Source organism: Peromyscus eremicus, chromosome 14, assembly GCF_949786415.1.
Source record: "Peromyscus eremicus chromosome 14, PerEre_H2_v1, whole genome shotgun sequence".
Classification (NCBI taxonomy): domain Eukaryota; kingdom Metazoa; phylum Chordata; class Mammalia; order Rodentia; family Cricetidae; genus Peromyscus; species Peromyscus eremicus.
This window is the reverse complement of record NC_081430.1, coordinates 61191104-61207824: the sequence shown is the minus strand read 5'-3', so window position 1 is coordinate 61207824 and position 16721 is coordinate 61191104. Positions and strand designations below refer to the sequence as shown.

The following is a 16721-nucleotide window of genomic DNA, read 5'->3' as shown; positions in this document are numbered from 1 at the left end:
CTGAGCTGCTTGTGACGTCCAGCAGCCTAACTTTGAAGTTTCTTACCTGTGGCAGAAGATTTTGGCAAGTTTAGCACAAGATTTGCTAAACTTCCCAAAGACTGCCGAGTGAGGCGCACGCTTCGCCAGAGCTCACCACCCTACCCAAACCAGTCGTTGTCAGGAAACAGGGAATGCTAAGGAGATCTTAGCGCTGAAGGGACCAAGTGTTCACCTTAGCCGGGAACACGCCCTAGTCCCTATCACAACTTGGCCCCTCCCCAAGTTCTTGGTCTTGCCTTAGGGCGTGCTTACTCCCCAAGCTCCTCCCTCGACATCCGTCCTGGTCTCTCCCACAGCCCACTGTCCCAATCAATGCAGGCCCCACCACGACCCTGGGCCGGGCCTTGGACACTCTCAAGCACCGCCCACAAGTCCTTCCCACTACTTTGTTTCCAGATTCCCTCTCTCAGTCTGTCTGCTCTCCTTAGGCTCCTCCCACGGCCCTCTTCTTGGCCTGGGCCCCGCCTTCAGGTTCCTCCCATACCTCTTGGGACTCTCCCCAGGCTCCGCCCACAGCCCTAGTCCGGGCCCCGTCACGCTAAGCCCCGCCCCAGTCTCCTCCCACGGCCCTTGTCGGGTCCTGGGCGGCGCTCACGGCCTGGGTCCCGCCCTCCTCGGCGACCTGCAAGTCCGTCCCCTCTGCTGGCTTGTGGCCCGCGAGGCCTACGGATTTGGAACTTCCCTTCTGGCGGGCCGGAAGGTTGGCGGTTCGGTCCCAGGGTCCCGACGCGTCCTGAGTTCCTTTCTTGGTCCCGCGGCGCGGCCGTTGGAGGCACCGCAGCTCAGAAGCGCGTGGCGAATCTGCCACGACGAATCGGCGGGCGTGGCGCCGGCGGCCTCGCGAGAGCGGGGCTCAGACAGAGGCGGCGCGACGGGGCTTGCAGGCTAAGGGCCGCGGGCGGAGAACGGGCAGCTCAGCGGCGGGGGGCCGGCGGGGCCCCGCGGCTCCACCATGACGGGCCGCGTATGCCGCGGCTGCGGCGGCACGGACATCGAGTTGGACGCGGCGCGCGGCGATGCAGTGTGCACGGGCTGCGGCTCGGTGCTCGAGGACAACATCATCGTGTCCGAGGTGCAGTTCGTGGAGAACAGCGGCGGCGGCTCGTCGGCGGTCGGCCAGTTCGTGTCGCTGGACGGTGGGTCCTGCCGCGCGGGGAAACGGGCGCCGGTAGGGCTGAGTGTGCGAAATGAGTGGGAAGGAGGCGGGGAAATAGAAGCAGCAGATCGTCCTGCCAGAGGCCGTGGGCAGTCAGGCAGGGAAACTGAGGCAGGGCCCGGCTAGGAACTTGCAGCCGACTCCCCGCCGTGTCCTGTACACCGATGTGAGCTCCTCGTTCTTCCCGGTCCAAGCGTCGCGGTCTGGTCCAACCGAGGCCATCGGGCTGGGTCCCGGAATCTGGCAGGCAAGGTTTTCAGGCTCGCATCTGATGCACGTTCGGTTTTCCCGGTTGGCCACTCTGACAGGTGTGCATTGCCCTTAGGGCTAAGAAGATATGCCCAGCCTCAGTACTCTGCCTAGTCCTTGTTTTTTATTAGGGTTGTTTCCTAACCGTTGAGTACTGAGAGTCTTTGGTGAGTTTTACTTCCAAGACTTTCTTTGTATATATGATAAACGGAGAAGTTACTCATTTTGAACAAAGGTTTTACATTTTGAAACACTCAAATTGGTCGTTTTCTGTCTTGATTGTTCTCTTGTCATGAATCTAAAATGTCTTTGTTTGAGTCACTACATTTGTCTTCTAAAAGTTATTGTTTACATTTTAATGTAGTTTTATTTTTAATTTCTGTACGCTGGGGATCTAACCCAGGGCCTCTGGCATACAAAGCCATTATACCACATTTTGAGTTATGCCTTGTAGAAAATGATGATGTGCAAGCTGAGGTTCCTTTCTTGCATGTGGAGGTCGTTTTCCACACCGTTGCTAAAAGGCTTCCATATTTTTGCTTGGAGTTACCATTGTACCTTCAGCAGAGATCACTGTATGCACCCGTGTGGGTCTGCTTCTGGGTTCTGTTTTGCATCCATCCTTACATTTTGTTTACATTTTAATGTCTTGAGATCAGATATTGTGAGCCTTTTTAGAATTGTAGATTAGTAGTCACTTTCCCTTCTGTTGTAGAGTAATTGTATATCTGCATATTTATATGTATTTGTGTGTATGGTTCTGGGGCTGGAACCCAGTCTTACTCATGCTAAGCAAGTGCTCTGCCCCTGAGCTGTATTTCTTTTCTTTTTCTTTCTTTCTTTTTTTTTTTTTAAACCAGAGCTGAGGACTGAACCCAGGGCCTTGCGCTTGCTAGGCAAGCACTCTACCACTGAGCTAAATCCACAACCCGAGCTGTATTTCTGGCCCCCTTTTTACATTTTATTTTGAGTCAGGGTTTTGCCAAGTTGTCCAGGCAGGCGTTGAACTTGCACTCCTGCTTTAGCCTCCTAAGTAGTTGGGATTATGAGCCTGGACTACAAGACCTAACTTCTTTTGGTTGTTTTTTGAGACAGGGTGTCCCTATGTAGACTGACTGGCCTCAAACTTTCAGCAATCTCCTTGCCTCAGCCTCCCAAGCTCTGGGATTACAAGCATGTTCTGCCAGGCTCTGTGTGGCTGATTCTGTGTAGGGGGGGGGGGGTGCGTGTGTGTGTGTGTGTGTGTGTGTGTGTGTGTGTGTGTGTGTGTGTGTGTGTAGGCATACATGCATGTGTGGTTGCATGAGTGAGGAGGCCCAAAGTTGGCATTGGGTACCTTACTTGATATTTCTACACTTTATTTATTAAGTCAAGGTCTTTTGCTGAACTGGCTACTCTAGCTAGCCAGTTTTGACCAAGGGATTCCCTCTCTCAGCCTCCCAAGTGCTGGGGTTATAGGTGGCTACCACACCTGACCAGCTTTTATGTGAGTTCTGGGGATCTCAACTTTAGTCACGCTTACATAGCAAGCATTTAATCCACTGAACCATCTCCCCAGCCCCTGTGGCAGATTCTTTTTTTTTTCCCTTCCCCTAATGGCAGATTCTTGAATCTGCTGTGTATTCCAGAAGTGAGCTCATTTGGGGTATTATCCTTTGGACATGCTGCTGGATTTTAATCTCTGTTTACTTGGGATATTGGTCTGTGTTTAACACCTGTCAGCCTTAGGTATCAAAATAATACACTCCTGAAACAAGTGAGCAATGTCCCACTTACTTTGTGGGACTGTGTACAAACAATGCAATCTGCTCTTTTTTTCTTTCCTAGTTTCACTATGTAACTTAGACTGGCCTCAAACTCATGATATTCTTGCCTCTAAGCCTTCTACATAGCCAAGATTACAGGTGTGTGCCTCCCACTTCTTGGTCCTGTCTTAATTAAATATTAGGTATACTTCTCCAATGTAGCCAGTTGGACTTAGGGGTTTCTTTTCAGCTTCTGTCATAGTAGTGGTTGTAGTTACGTTTCAGATAGTTTCTGACTTGTTTGGGAATTCAGGTTTGAGGAATGGATCCATCTGGTTGTGGAATTCGTCGTGTGTGTGTGTGTGTGTGTGTGTGTGTGTACACGCATGTGTGCATGCATGCATGCATGCTAATAAGCAAGTGGTCTGCCACTGAGCTTTATCCCCAGCCCATGTCCTAGATGTCTGAAAGATAGATGTCCCTTTTCCTTAGGATGTTAGTGTCTGTATTTCCCTTTGTCTTTCTTGCTGGTTTGCCAGTTTTGTTGGTTATCTACAAAAAAACATTGACTTGAGGTTGACCTTTCCCTCCTGCTTTTCCTTCCCTGTGGTATGTTACACATGTCACACGAGTTCTTATCCTTTGTAGGTGCCTTCCCAAGGGTGTCTTCAGGACTGCTGTGACAGCAGTTCTACCACACATTGTCTGCAGCCTCCTGAATAGTTGCCAGAATGTTGATGCCTGTTGGAGTGATAACAAGAGTAATAACAGGTCATTCTGGGAGCAGGTGTCTAGGGGTTTCCATTGGCAGACACTTTCCTAGGTCCACCCATGGCTTGGTGACAAAGTGCCCTCATAACATCAGGGAAAATAGTGTAGAGCCGGGGTGCAGTGAGGTCTTACCATGCATCCTGGAAATCATGTTCCAAAGCCTTAAGTGAAAGGCAGATGGGCCCTTAGGTGGCATCAAGATATTTCTCCAGGGAGAAGCACTCCAGCAACCAGCCGTGGGTGCCCTGGGGAATGCACTGTGGGGTCATGAATTCTTAGCCTTGGTAGAAGGCACTATACAAGAAGGAGGTGTCAGCTACTTTGAGCAGCCATCTTTCATGTGGCTACCTGCCTACACCCCCACCCCCCCCACCCCAAATCAGCACGACCACACAGGCAGGAAACAGATGACTTGTCCCATTTCCTGCCTTCATAGGTCCCTGGTGCTCCTTGCTCATCTTGGCCTTCCTCCATCTTCACTGTAGAGTTGTTTCTCATTGGTGGCTGTCTTATAGGTTCTAAAACTGCTCTCTTTCCTAGGTGTCCTTACTTACAGCAACCTAAGCTGGACACTTAACAGTCTACTCTAGAATATATGCTTAATACACTCAAGTGAGTGATGAGGGTCCTGCAGCAGGAGGTTTCTGGCTAGGGAAACTTACCATCCTATACCTGTAATTAGGTTTTAGAGGCCTTTTTAAGAAGCCTGTGCCAAGGGAAGTACTGGGCATCAGGACTGCAGATTCAGATGCCAAATGCAAGGCAGTGGGTAGCTGGAGAAGTTGGAATTTGAGCCATACCATGAGAATCTGGGCTTACCTTTATGAGCAAGGATGGCAGGGGCTAAGCAGGGTTTCCAGTAATGCACACTTCCCAGCATGTGCCACGTCCTCTGAGGCCTCCTTTTGTCAGTGAATGGTGACCCTTGTGCTTTTTCATCCTTCCCAAGACTTGGGACTACTTGTTGCAGAGAGAGCTCCTGCACCAAGCAACCTGTGGCTCCTGCCTCCTCAGGGTTTATCCTCCCCTATCCTGGGAGCAGCAAACCTTGTTAGTAGGCTGGAAGTTCTCCCTGAGGTTCCAATAATGAGAATTGTTTTTGGTGTTTGGGGTAGAACCCTCATGTGCTAGGCACGTACTCCCCAGCCCACTAATCAGAACTTAACATTTGTATTACATTTATTTATTTATTTATTTGTTTGTTTGTTTGTTTGTTTATTTATTTATGTATTGGTTTTTCGAGACAGGGTTTCTCTGTGTAGCTTTGCGCCTTTCCTGGGACTCACTTGGTAGCCTAGGCTGGCCTCGAACTCACAGAGATCCGCCTGCCTCTGCCTCCTGAGTGCTGGGATTAAAGGTGTGCGCCACCACCGCACAGCTGTATTACATTTATTTATATGTGCATGCACATGCCACTCTGCGTGTGTGTAGAATTCAGAGGTGAGTGCTGGGATTAAAGGCGTGCGCCACCACCGCGCAGCTGTATTACATTTATTTATATGTGCATGCACATGCCACTCTGCGTGTGTGTAGAATTCAGAGGCTAACTTATGGAAATTATGGGTAAAGCTACTGCTGCCTAGATGGATGATCTGAGTTCAATCACCAGAACTCACATAGTGGAAAGAACCATCTCCTGCAAGTTGTCCGTAAATGTGCCACCATGTAGCTTCTTAGTGATCAAACTCAGGTGGTCAGGAGTGATAGCAAGCTCTTTTAGCTGCTGAGCCATCTCACCTGCCAAAGAACCTTTTCTTGGTTTTGTTTTGTTTTGTTTTGTTTTTCAAGACAGGGTTTCTCTGTGTAGCTGTCCTGGAACTCACTCTGTAGACCAGGCTGTCTTCAAACTCATAGATCTGCCTGCCTCTGCCTCCTGAGTGCTGGGGTTAAAGGAGTGGGCCACCACCCTGGCTTTTTTTTTTTTTTTTTTAAGGTGGGGGTCTTGCTATGTAGTGCAGGCTGGCCTCAAAGTTTCTAGTCTTCTATATCAAATCAACACAGTTGTAAAGACTTTCTATTCTGGAGACTCTGTGAGAAAAATGAAGGACAGTGCTATGGAGAGGCCTTTCTGGGCACTGAGGTCTCTTGGCCCTCTTCCTAGGTCTAGTCCAAGATGTGAGGGTGGCATTATCTGTTCCAAAGCTCATCCAGTCTGTTTATACCCATGTTGTCTTGGGTTCAACCCTCTCTGCTCTTTGCTAAGTCAGAGGCGATCTTCCCCAAGTGGCCTGTGATTGTATATTCCTTCTCTGTTGTCCACGAGGGGGCAGACTCTGCCAAGCCCATCTGTGTTATACTTCCAGACTATATTTTTTGTTACAGAAACTTGTAGAAAGTACCAAATGTTTGCTGAGCATAGTAGTGCTCATCTATAGTCCGAGCACTTGGGAAGCTGAGTTTTAAATCAGCCTTTGCTGTATAGTGAAACCTTGTCTGGGAGGAAGGAAAGAAAAGCAAAATACCCAGTGTTTTTAGAAGTAAAGCACATCTGAAATTTGAAGATCTAGGCGAATTTGTAGTTGGCAGTTCCATGTAGAGGTTATATTTGGCCTTTCTTCTTTCACACTTGAGGGAGCCTGAGTTAGCTAGCACCTTAGCTTGCTGAGTAAGTGCTTTTCACATTATGTTTCCTCTAGCTGCACACACATGGAGGGGTGGCAGGAACAAGAGTCAGAAGTTAGCTCCTAGGGCCACTGCAGGTAGAACAGCCCAAGCAGAAGTGTGGGGATCCAGTGCGGGAGGTAGACTGTGCCTGTGGAAGTGGCAGTGATTGGTGTGGAGCTGGAGTGGAGGAGTGCAAAGATTGCAGTAGCGGTCATCTAAAGTGGAAGTCTTCTCTTTGGGGTGGGGGCCTGTAGCCTCCTCGCATTGGCCTGCAGCTCTGATCCATGTGCCTTAGCATTCTGATTACAGATGTGCACCACTGTGCTCAGCCTGGCTAACGCCACCATTCTTTTCAAATGTAACTTAAGGGTTTTTAAGATCTTATTTTTATTATTCTAAGTTATGTATGCATCTTTGTGTGGGTATATGCATATTAGTGCAGGTGCCCACAGTGGCAGAGGTGTTGGCTTTCCCTGGAGCTGCAGTCACAGGTGGTTGAGAAAGGCCTTGCTTGGAACCTGTCTTAATTCTGTTTAAGAACAGTACTGTTCTTAACTGCTGAGCCATCTCTCCAGATCCCATGATTGTCTTGTATTAAAAGCACATATCCACTTTAATTAGAGCAATAGAATATGTTTTCTTGTTCTTTTTTAAAATTACATTTATTTATGGGATGTGTTATGGTGTATGTGTGGAGAAGACAACTTGTAGAATCAGTTCTTCCCTTCTTCTGTGTGGGTCTGAGTCATCAGCCATGGAGACAAGAGTTCTTAGCTACTCAATTATTTCATCAGTCTCTATTTTTTCCTTTTTAAAGGTTTAGGATGCCTCTGGTCAAGGCCACATCTGTTTTCTAGGCAGAGCAAAGTCTTCTGCTTAGCCTGCTGCTCTTCCTGTTAGAATGCTGGATCCTCCTTTGTTCACAGTCAGTGAAAGGGGCTTCGGGGCTTCTCTACCAGGCTCTGGCTAACCTCTGTTTTTTATATTTCCAGGTGCTGGCAAAACCCCAACCCTAGGAGGTGGCTTCCATGTGAACTTGGGAAAGGAGTCAAGAGCACAGACCCTACAGAATGGTATTGCCCACTTCAGTGTTGCTGGCCATGGGGTGGGACAGGAGAGGGAGATGGGACAAGAGCCTGGGGTGAGATAAGAGCAGAATGGTCCTCAGATGTTGCTTCTGCTCTGGAGTGCTCTACCCCATGCCTTACCCTGTGGCCTGCTACTTTTTGCCACCCTCGAAGCCCTGGGCCCGTAGCGCTCTGGGAGGAATAATTCCTAAGTGCGCTCCTTCTTCTAGGCGTTCTGCAGATCTTGCTAGGCCCCCTCAGTGAAGGGCCCCCAGATGGTGCCAGTCTATAGCTGTTTGTTCCTGGTCTCCTGGAGATAGACATAGAACCAGCAAGTTTATAGCCATTTGATCTGGCAGAAGTGACATTTCATTGTTTTATAAATCAGTTCACAACAAAGAAGAGAAATATCTGTTCTTTTGCTTTGCTTGTTTAGGTTGTTTGCCTTTATTGAATTGAAAAAGATCTTTATATATATATATATATATATATATATATATATATATTTATTTATTTATTTATTTTTATTTTTTTTTTTCTTTTTTTCCAGACAGGGTCTCTATGTAGTCTTAGCTGTCCTGGACCTTTCTATGTAGACCAGGGTGGCCTTGAACTCACAGAGATCTGCTTATCTCTGCCTCCCAAGTTCTGGGATTAAGGGCATGCACCAATATACTTGGTTTTAGCTACAAGCCTTTAAAAAATACACACACACACACACACACACACACACACACACACTTACTTTATATTTATTTATGTATGTGTGCCTACTATGGCACATTTATGGACAACTTGTGGTAGATGGTTCTCTCCACTATGTGAGTTTAGGGATTGAACTCAGATCATCCATCTTGGCAGCAAGTAGCTTTACCCACTGAGCCATTGTGCCACCTTCCTAGGAGTCTTTTACCAGATATATGTTACAGAAAAATTTCTCCTGTTCCATGGGCTGTCTTTTCACAACTTTTCTTTTTCTCTTTACTTGATGGTATAAAGTAAAAGAAGATTTATTTTAAAATGTATATGGTTGTTTTATCTGCATGTATGTATGTGCACCATGCATGTGTCTGGTGCTCTGGAAGGTCAGAAGAGGGTTGGAGTTAAAGATGGTTGTGAGCCAAGATGTAAGCACTAGGAGCTGAACCAAGTCTTCTGCATGAGCAGTGAACACTTTTAACGGCCGAGCCATCTCTCCAGCTCCTTGCTTTTTTCTTTCTTTCTTTCTTTTTTTTTTTTTTGTTTTTTTTTTTTTTTGTTTTTTGAGACAGGGTTTCTCTGTGTAGCTTTGCGCCTTTCCTGGATCTCGCTCTGTAGCCCAGGCTGGCCTCAACTCACAAAGATCCGCCTGCCTCTTCCTCCCGAGTGCTGGGATTAAGGCGTGCGCCACCACCGCCCGGCTGTTTTTTTCATTCTGATGTTGTTCAGTTTATCTGATCACTCACTGACTCTGGGCGGGGACAGCTCAGTGGTCAAGTGCTTGCTGTGCAGACATGAGACCCTGAGTTAGGCCCTGGTGAGCATATGAAAAGCTGAGCATGCTGGTGTGAACCTGTCATCCCGGCACTGAAGAAATAGAGACAGGTAGAATCTAGGGCCTCAGTGGACAGCCAATCTAGTCAAAATGGGAAGCTCCAGGTTTAGTGATAGACTCTATCTCAAAAAGATAAGGAGCTGAGTGATAGAGGACTCACCCAGTGTCTACTTCTGGCCTCCACAGGTGTGATCATGGGTGTGCGTGTGCATGTACACACCCCCAAACAGATGTTTATATCTTCTGTTGTCTGGGGTTGACCATCTGGGTTGCCTGTTGTGTTTTGGGGTTGTTTCTTGTAAGAGACTGGGTCCAGCTTCCATTTTATGTGTGCATATCCAGTGTTTCTGTGGAAAAGACTATATTTTCCTAGTTGGCACCCTCCCTCATTGAGAATCATTTCTAGGTCCTCTGTTCTGTTCTGCTGGGCTGTATGTGTTATGCTCTTGTTTGATTACTAGCTTTGTGGTGAATTTGAAATTGGGAGGTATATATACTTCTTAGAATTCTTTCTTTGGAGTGCTGTGTTGATTATTCTGAGTCTCTTGAATTGATCTATGTTGCTTCTTTCCTTCCTACCTTCTTCTCTTTTTTGAGACAGAGTCTGTTGTTCTGTAAGTCTATAAGTTATATACTTAGAAGTTTATAAGTCTATAAAGACTCAGTAGTCAAATATTGGGGTGAAAACCTTATAGATCAAAGAAGCAGTGGAGGAGTGACCAGTGGACCTTTCATCCATACTTCCTAGACCAAAAGGGATGAAGAAAAGCCAGTGAATCACCAAGTCCTTCCCTGTTCCTTCCTGTGCCTCACTCTCTGTGTTCTGGTTCCTCATGCCTGGCCCAGGCTGGTCTTGAAATTGTGATCCTCTTGCCTTAATCTCCCAAGTAGGTAAAATTACATGTCTACACTAACAGGCTTTGCTCAAATCTTAAAGGTGCTCTTGTAATACTTAATTTTAAATTGAAAGTTGTGACTGAGGGTCATTCTGTATTCTATCCTAGGGCGGCGCCACATCCACCACTTGGGAAGCCAGCTGCAGCTAAACCAGCACTGCCTGGACACAGCCTTCAACTTCTTCAAGATGGCTGTAAGCAAGCATCTGACCCGAGGACGGAAAATGGCCCACGTGATTGCTGCCTGCCTCTACTTGGTTTGCCGAACTGAAGGCACACCTCGTATCCTTTGTTGTGGAAGCCCCATCTTGGTTCTTGGGTGATTACTTAAATGTTGACTTAGGAGTTGCAGGTGTTTGGTGTTGGTGTTACCAACAGTTTCCTTATTGGATGTCTGGTCCTAACTGATGCAGGGCTCCCTCTCTAAGCTGCTGTCTTAATTAGGATTTCTATTGCTGTGAAGAGACACCATGACTACAATAACTCCTATAAAAGAAAACATTTAATTGGGGCTGGCTTACACGTTCAGAGGTTTAGTCTATTACCATCATGGCAGGGAGCATGGTGGTGCACAGGCAGATGTGGTGCTCGAAAGGTAGCTGGGAGTTCTGTATCTGGACTGGTAGGCAGCAGGAAGAGAGAGTGACACTGGGCCTGGCCTGAGCTTCTGAAACCTCAAAGCCCACCCCCAGTGACATACTTCCTCCAGCAAGGCCACACCTTCAGTAATGCCCCTCCATCAATCTGTGGGGGCCATCTTCATTCAAACCACCTCAGCTGCCAAGGTGGGTATAGTCAGGCTAGTCTGTTAAGTCCCTGCCCCTTTCGGATGGCGGAGGAGGACAGCTCATGACCTCTGGCTTTTCCCCTCCCTTTGCAGCTTTGTTTCTTGAGGTTTCAGGTCTGGTCCTCCTGTGCACTTCCCAGACACCCAGCACTAATCTCTGTAGCCAGCACATATGTCAGGAATTCCATCTTCTGTCCTGCAGAATCTTCCATCAGTACCTCCCAGCTTCTTCTGGTACCGTCTTCTATACATTCCTGTCGTCTGTGTACTGCTTATAGTTTCTCCTCTCCATCATTTCAGGACTCTTGGTGTGCTGCTGTCTCATTAAGCACGAGGCATCTTCTCTCCAGTAGATCCCTCCCTTTGGCCACCTCCCACCTTGAACTTGTTAGGTCATTTGTTTTCTACCTGTTTCTATTTTGCTTACTCTGCCTGCCCCACCAGGCTTTTAAACATCTCTGCTTCCTTTCCATCCATCTACTCACCCTTTTGGTATGAGATAGCTCCTAGATTTTATCTTTTGACCCAGTCCTTTTATTTTTGATGGGGGCGGGGCAGATGTGCTGCAGTGCACATGTAGGGTGTAGAGAACCATTTGTAAGAGTCAGTTCTCCTTCTACCATGTAAGTCCAAGGATCAAAGTCAGGTTCTCAGGTTTGGTGACAAGCACCTTTACCAAACACTGAGTTATCTCCCTGGCCTCTTCACTTCAGTTTTTGAGATAGGATCTTTCACTGAAGCTACTTTCCTATCCTCTGCACTTTGCTCTGCAGAGCAGCAGATGACCTCGGAAATAGAAGAGCAGTGGTACCTGGCTTTCCTAGTTCAGCTGGCACAGCTGTCCTTGGCAGGAGGGAGAACCTCTATCAGACTGAGCAGATGATCAAACTGTTTGGGCTGCTGTCCCCTGAGCCATCAGGATGCTAGGCTGCACAGATGTACTTAGAAGCCCAGAACTTAAAGTGGGAGGGTAACTTCCCTGTCAAGTGGCTGCATCGAGTCATCTTTAAGACCGTCTCCAAAGGTCCGAACACAGTAGGCTCTTGTGGTTTCCACCTAAGTCCTGCACCCCTCTCCAGTAGTTGGGAGAGGCGAGACAAGTATGAGAAGTGGATCTGAGTGGGAACTGACTCACTGTGTGCCGTACCACTCCTGGTAAGGCACAGACCATAGGATGGAGCCGGCGGAAGCAGGACTTGGCATCTCTGTATCTGCTGGGAGGAGGCTCAGTCATCAAGGCAGAGACTTTGAGGAGACATGTTGGCAGTGCCACGCTATACACGTTAGGATAATGTTGATATGTTGCTATGTCAGTTGTCTGAGATAAGCCACACACAGAGAAACTTGCAGGCACAGGTGGTTGCTGGAGTGTTGAGAGGCCAGTCCTTCCATGGAGATGGACTAAGGAAGCCCATCAGCGGGTCCTGAGTCATTAGACACCATCCAGAGCATCGGTTCTGTTGGGCTTTGAAGCCAGTAGTGTCTGTAGATAGTGTCCTGAGGACTGGGTTCTCGTGGAACCTGTTCTTGGTTGCTGGGGCTGCCTGAGGCCTGGGGTAACTCAAGCCATTCCAGGCTCTGTTCAGTCCATATATTTGGCCTAGGCAGCGATGAAGAATGCCCTCAGCCCCTCTAGCTCCTGTTTCAGGAAGACAGATATGACAGCTCTGATCTGTGAGCCTACTTGTCTTTCATGGTCCTAGTGCAGGGCCCAGGACAGTCTGCACTGCAGCTCCTGTCACGTCTGTGTCACTCTCTAGTGAGGGTCTGCACTGTGCTGCACCAAGAGCTCCAGGCCCTAACTGTGGTTCTTAATCTGCCTCTGCCCCGGAGTCTGGTAACCTTGCTTCTTAGTCTGGTACCTTTTCAGGGAAATGGGGAAGGGAAAACTTCCACGTCATCATGTTTCAGAGAGCAAGCCTCAGGAGTCTGTAGACAGCAGGTATCAGTTCTGTGTAGACAAGTGTCAGTGCTGTACAGAAAGCGGGTGTCAGCGTGGACAGTATGCACCTGTGTATATAGAGAACAAGCTGCAGCCTTCTGTAGACAGCAGGTATTAGTGTGTAGACCGCAGGTTTCAGGGTTGTGTAGAGAACAGAATGCAAATGTCATTCAGACAGCAGGCGTCGGTGTTGTACAGACAGTGGGCATCAGTACTGTGTAGATGGCAGACATCAGTGTTGTTAGTGGGCAGTAGGTGCAGAGCCCTGTGAGGGTGACTCATCCTGGTTGCAGACAGGGAGTTCAGGATGGCTTGCTGCATTCTCAGTGCCTTGCCTGACGGAGCATCCTGAGAGTTCCTGCTCTAGAGGTACTGTGGCTGGGCTGAGAAGAGACTTATTGGATAGTACTGTCCAGGGCACAGTCAGTTAGAGCAAGAGGGTCCAGGAGATGTGAGAAGTGGTCTGTGGTGAGTGCGAGGCCAGTTTTTCTTCATGTCTTGGGGTCCTGTAATGGTGGTGTTAGTTGGGTGATTTCCCCTGGCCCATTCATCTGCTGACTGTTACGGACACAGATCTTTTTCAGATTGCATGTAGAATGGCCATTTCTCTTGTTTTTGTCTTTGGATAGCTATAGAAACATTTCATATGTGAGGCTGTATAAACAAATTCCATAGCTGGGCCTGGAGATACAGGCTTGTAATGCCAACTTCATGAGAGGCTGAGGCAAGAGAATCTCAGGTTCAAGGTCAGCCTGGACTTTAGCATGTTCAAGTTCAAGAATAGTCTGGGTGTCTTAATTAGTTTGCTGTGACCAAACACCATGACCAAAAAGCAAGCTGGGGAGGAAAGGGTTTATTTGGCTTACACTTCAGCATTGCTGTTCATTTCTGAAGGAAGTCAGGACAGGAACTCAAACAGGGCAGGATTCTGGAGGCAGAGACCATGGAGGGGTGCTGCTTACTGCCTTGTTTCCCATGGCTTGCTTAGCCCACCTTCTTACAGAACCCAGGACCAACAGCCTAAGGATGGCACTACCCAGCATGGGCTAGGCCCTCCCCTATTGATCACTAATTGAGAAAGTGCCTTACAGCTGGAGCTCAAGGAGGCATTTCCTCAGCTGAGGCTCCTTCCTCCGATGACTCTAACTTGTTACAAGTTGACACACAAAACCAGACAGTACACAGGGTAACTCGAACCCTGCCGGTAGCTCAAACGTGAAAAGATAGGGGATAGGCTAGGGATTTAGCTTAGTGGTAGAAAGCTGAATGTGCCAGGTCTTAGGTTCAAGCCTCCAGGCTGAAAGGAAGAAAAAATAATTCCATGTTTGCTCTAGTTCTGCTTCATTTAAATCTCTAAACTTTAACCCTTTGGTGAAGCTCAGTTTAAATCATATCTTGTTGCAAATGTTCTTCCACCAAGCTCAGCCAGTCAGATGTTGTGGTTGGCCATTAGCCTGCTCTGTTTACAGAGAAACTGATCCTGACCTCCGGTATTGACTGCATTGGGGCCAGGTTGGTGTAGTTGGCATTTTCAGACTTTGTCAAAGCTATGGATGGCCTGAGGGAGTCTCACACGCCTTTTCCAGCCCTCCAGAAAGTCCAGCCTCTAGCGGCTTTTCATTTCCCACTCTTTGCTGTGTTTATGTTTCTCCTTAACAACTGGAGCCAGAGGCTTGCTGAACACAAGTACCACCTGTCAGAATATGGTAGGGCTCAGATGGAGTCACAAAGTGATCTTACCCCTTGGAATTTGGGGTTCTTGCATGCTCAGGGCTTTGGTCAGACCTTGACTTTTCTCTTGACTTACAAAACTCCAGCACCCATGTTAGAAGCAGAGGTTTATCAAAGGAGGATACAGTACCTCTAGTCATTATTTGGAGGACCTGCATATATACTTCCTACTAGCGGGTGATTTTTCATATCAAGGAAAACAGTCACTTTGGTCGAAAGTTGAATTCTAGTCTCCTTTAAAATTATATAAAATTTCCATCATAGCTTTATTGTGAATGGTTTTCAAACACCACAGAGTTGAAGTAATTGTACTATCCCATGAACAGCCACCTTCTCCTTCCATCAGCTTTCTGTCCCTTAGCGTCTTATTTTTGACACAGTTCAAAGTAAGCAGTAGGGCTCTGCCCACTCCACTGCTCCAGTCTTGCAGAAAAACAAGATTAGATCTGGAGGTAAAATTGACATAAAACAAAATGCATAGGTCTTCCTTTACTACTTGGTAAGTTCTGAGCAATTTATATACCTTTTTGTTTGCCAACACCCCTTCAGTTAGACCCTGCTGCTCCTCCAGCCCCCCAAGGCTGCCATCATACTTCTGTCCTTCAACTGTAGACTTGCTAGCTTATTCTGGGATGTACTTTAAATATGGGTACACAGCCTAAGTTCTTTGCTCCAAGCTTTTCGTCACTTGGAAACCTTTGCATTTGTTAGGTTGCTTCCCTGCTGTAGTCACTGTATGTGTAAGACAGTGTTTAGCCTTCTGTTCATGGATCCCTGGGTTGGTCCCAGTATGAGGCCATTTTGAATGAAATTGCTGTGAGCATGCTTATGCACGTCTTTTGTTTATCTCAGGTAAATGCATCAGACTGGAATAGCTGGGTTAGAGGTAGGCCTGTACTTTGTCTTATAAGAAACCTGCAGACTGTCTCCAGTGGCTGTGCCATGTCAGTCTGTGGCTAGTGTAGGGGCTAAAGCTGTCTGTACCCTTGCTAGCATTTGGTGGTAGGAGTGCCCTGGATGGGTTTCTATGACCCCTCATGCAGTAGGGTTCTTTTCATGTGTGCATGAGCTGTTTATCTCTCTTTGTGAAATTTTGCTCACAAGCTTTGCCCATGTTTTGGTATCTATTTTATTATTCTTATAAAATTATGTATATTTAAAAAAATCTATTATCTGTATCTCTGTGTGTATACACAGGCACGTATGTGTTACATGGACATTGTGGAGTTCAGAGGACAACTTTAAGAAGTCACTTCTTTCACTTCTTAGGGGTTCCTAAGGTCACACTCAAGTTTTCAGCGCATGTCTACCAGCTAAGCCATCTAAACCCCTCCTTCCCCCCTACCTTCTTGGGATGGCCTGTCTCTCCCAGGCTGGCCCTGAACTAGAGTTTAAGTGATCTTGCTTCAGACTCCTAGGTGTTGGAACTATAGGTGACAGTCACCTTCCTTTGCTTTTTAATTTTTGTTTTTGTTTGTCTGAGACAGGGTCTCTATGTAGCCTTGGCTGTACTGGGTCTATGTAGACCAAGCTGGTCTTGAACTCACAGAGGTCCACCTGCCTCTACCTCCCACGTCCTAGGATTAAAGGCGTGCACTACCATGAGTGGCCTGTTTATTAATTTTTATTTTATTAAAAATTGTTTGGGATTTATTTTCATTATGTGTGTGTGTATTCTGCCTGCATATGTGTCTGTGCACCATATGCATGCAGTGCATGGAGGCCAAAAGAGGGTGTTGGATTCCCTGGAACCGGAGTTATATAGGTGGTTGGTAGCTGCCATGTGGGTATTGGGAATTGAACCCAGGTCCTCTGGAAGAACAGCAGGTGCTCTTAACTACTGAGACAGTAATCCATCAATCCATCCCCAGCTTATTTTTAAATAGAATTTTTAGGGTAAGTTTTAGACTTCGCACAAAAATTCTGTAAAAAGTACAGAGTCCCTCATTTTGTTTCTCAGTTGCCATTCTCCAGATCAGTGTGGTATGAGGAGTATTATTTTTGAATCAAGGACTTGCTGTTTAGCCTAGAGTACTCTCTAACTCACATCCTCCTGACCCAGCCTTTATCACTCCACCTATTCCTTTATGGCATGGTCTCTCCTTGAGCCTGGGGCTTCATTTTCTTAGCTGCCCTGGAAACCAGCAAGCACCAGGAATCTTCCTGTCTCTGCTCCCGTTGGATCTGGTTTACAGAT

The 16721-nt window shown here is 47.2% G+C and overlaps 1 protein-coding gene across 4 annotated transcripts in view; it reads left to right on the top strand.

Moving 5' to 3' along the window:
- Nucleotides 1-672: 672 nt before the first annotated feature.
- The window catches only part of Brf1 (BRF1 RNA polymerase III transcription initiation factor subunit), a 52224-nt gene continuing 36175 nt past the window's right edge, over nucleotides 673-16721 (top strand). For 2 of the 4 annotated variants that reach the window (XR_009382865.1, XR_009382866.1), the window contains exons 1-3: nucleotides 675-1178; nucleotides 7560-7640; nucleotides 10173-10346. Coding sequence is in view for 2 of the 4 variants with exons in the window: in XM_059279625.1 (XP_059135608.1) it covers nucleotides 995-1178; nucleotides 7560-7701; nucleotides 10173-10321 (475 nt within the window). In the remaining 2 variants the exon portion in view is untranslated. Of the gene's footprint in view, nucleotides 1179-7559; nucleotides 7702-10172; nucleotides 10347-16721 lie in introns of all 4 variants that reach the window. The other 2 variants (XM_059279625.1, XM_059279623.1) reach the window with 2 other exon arrangements.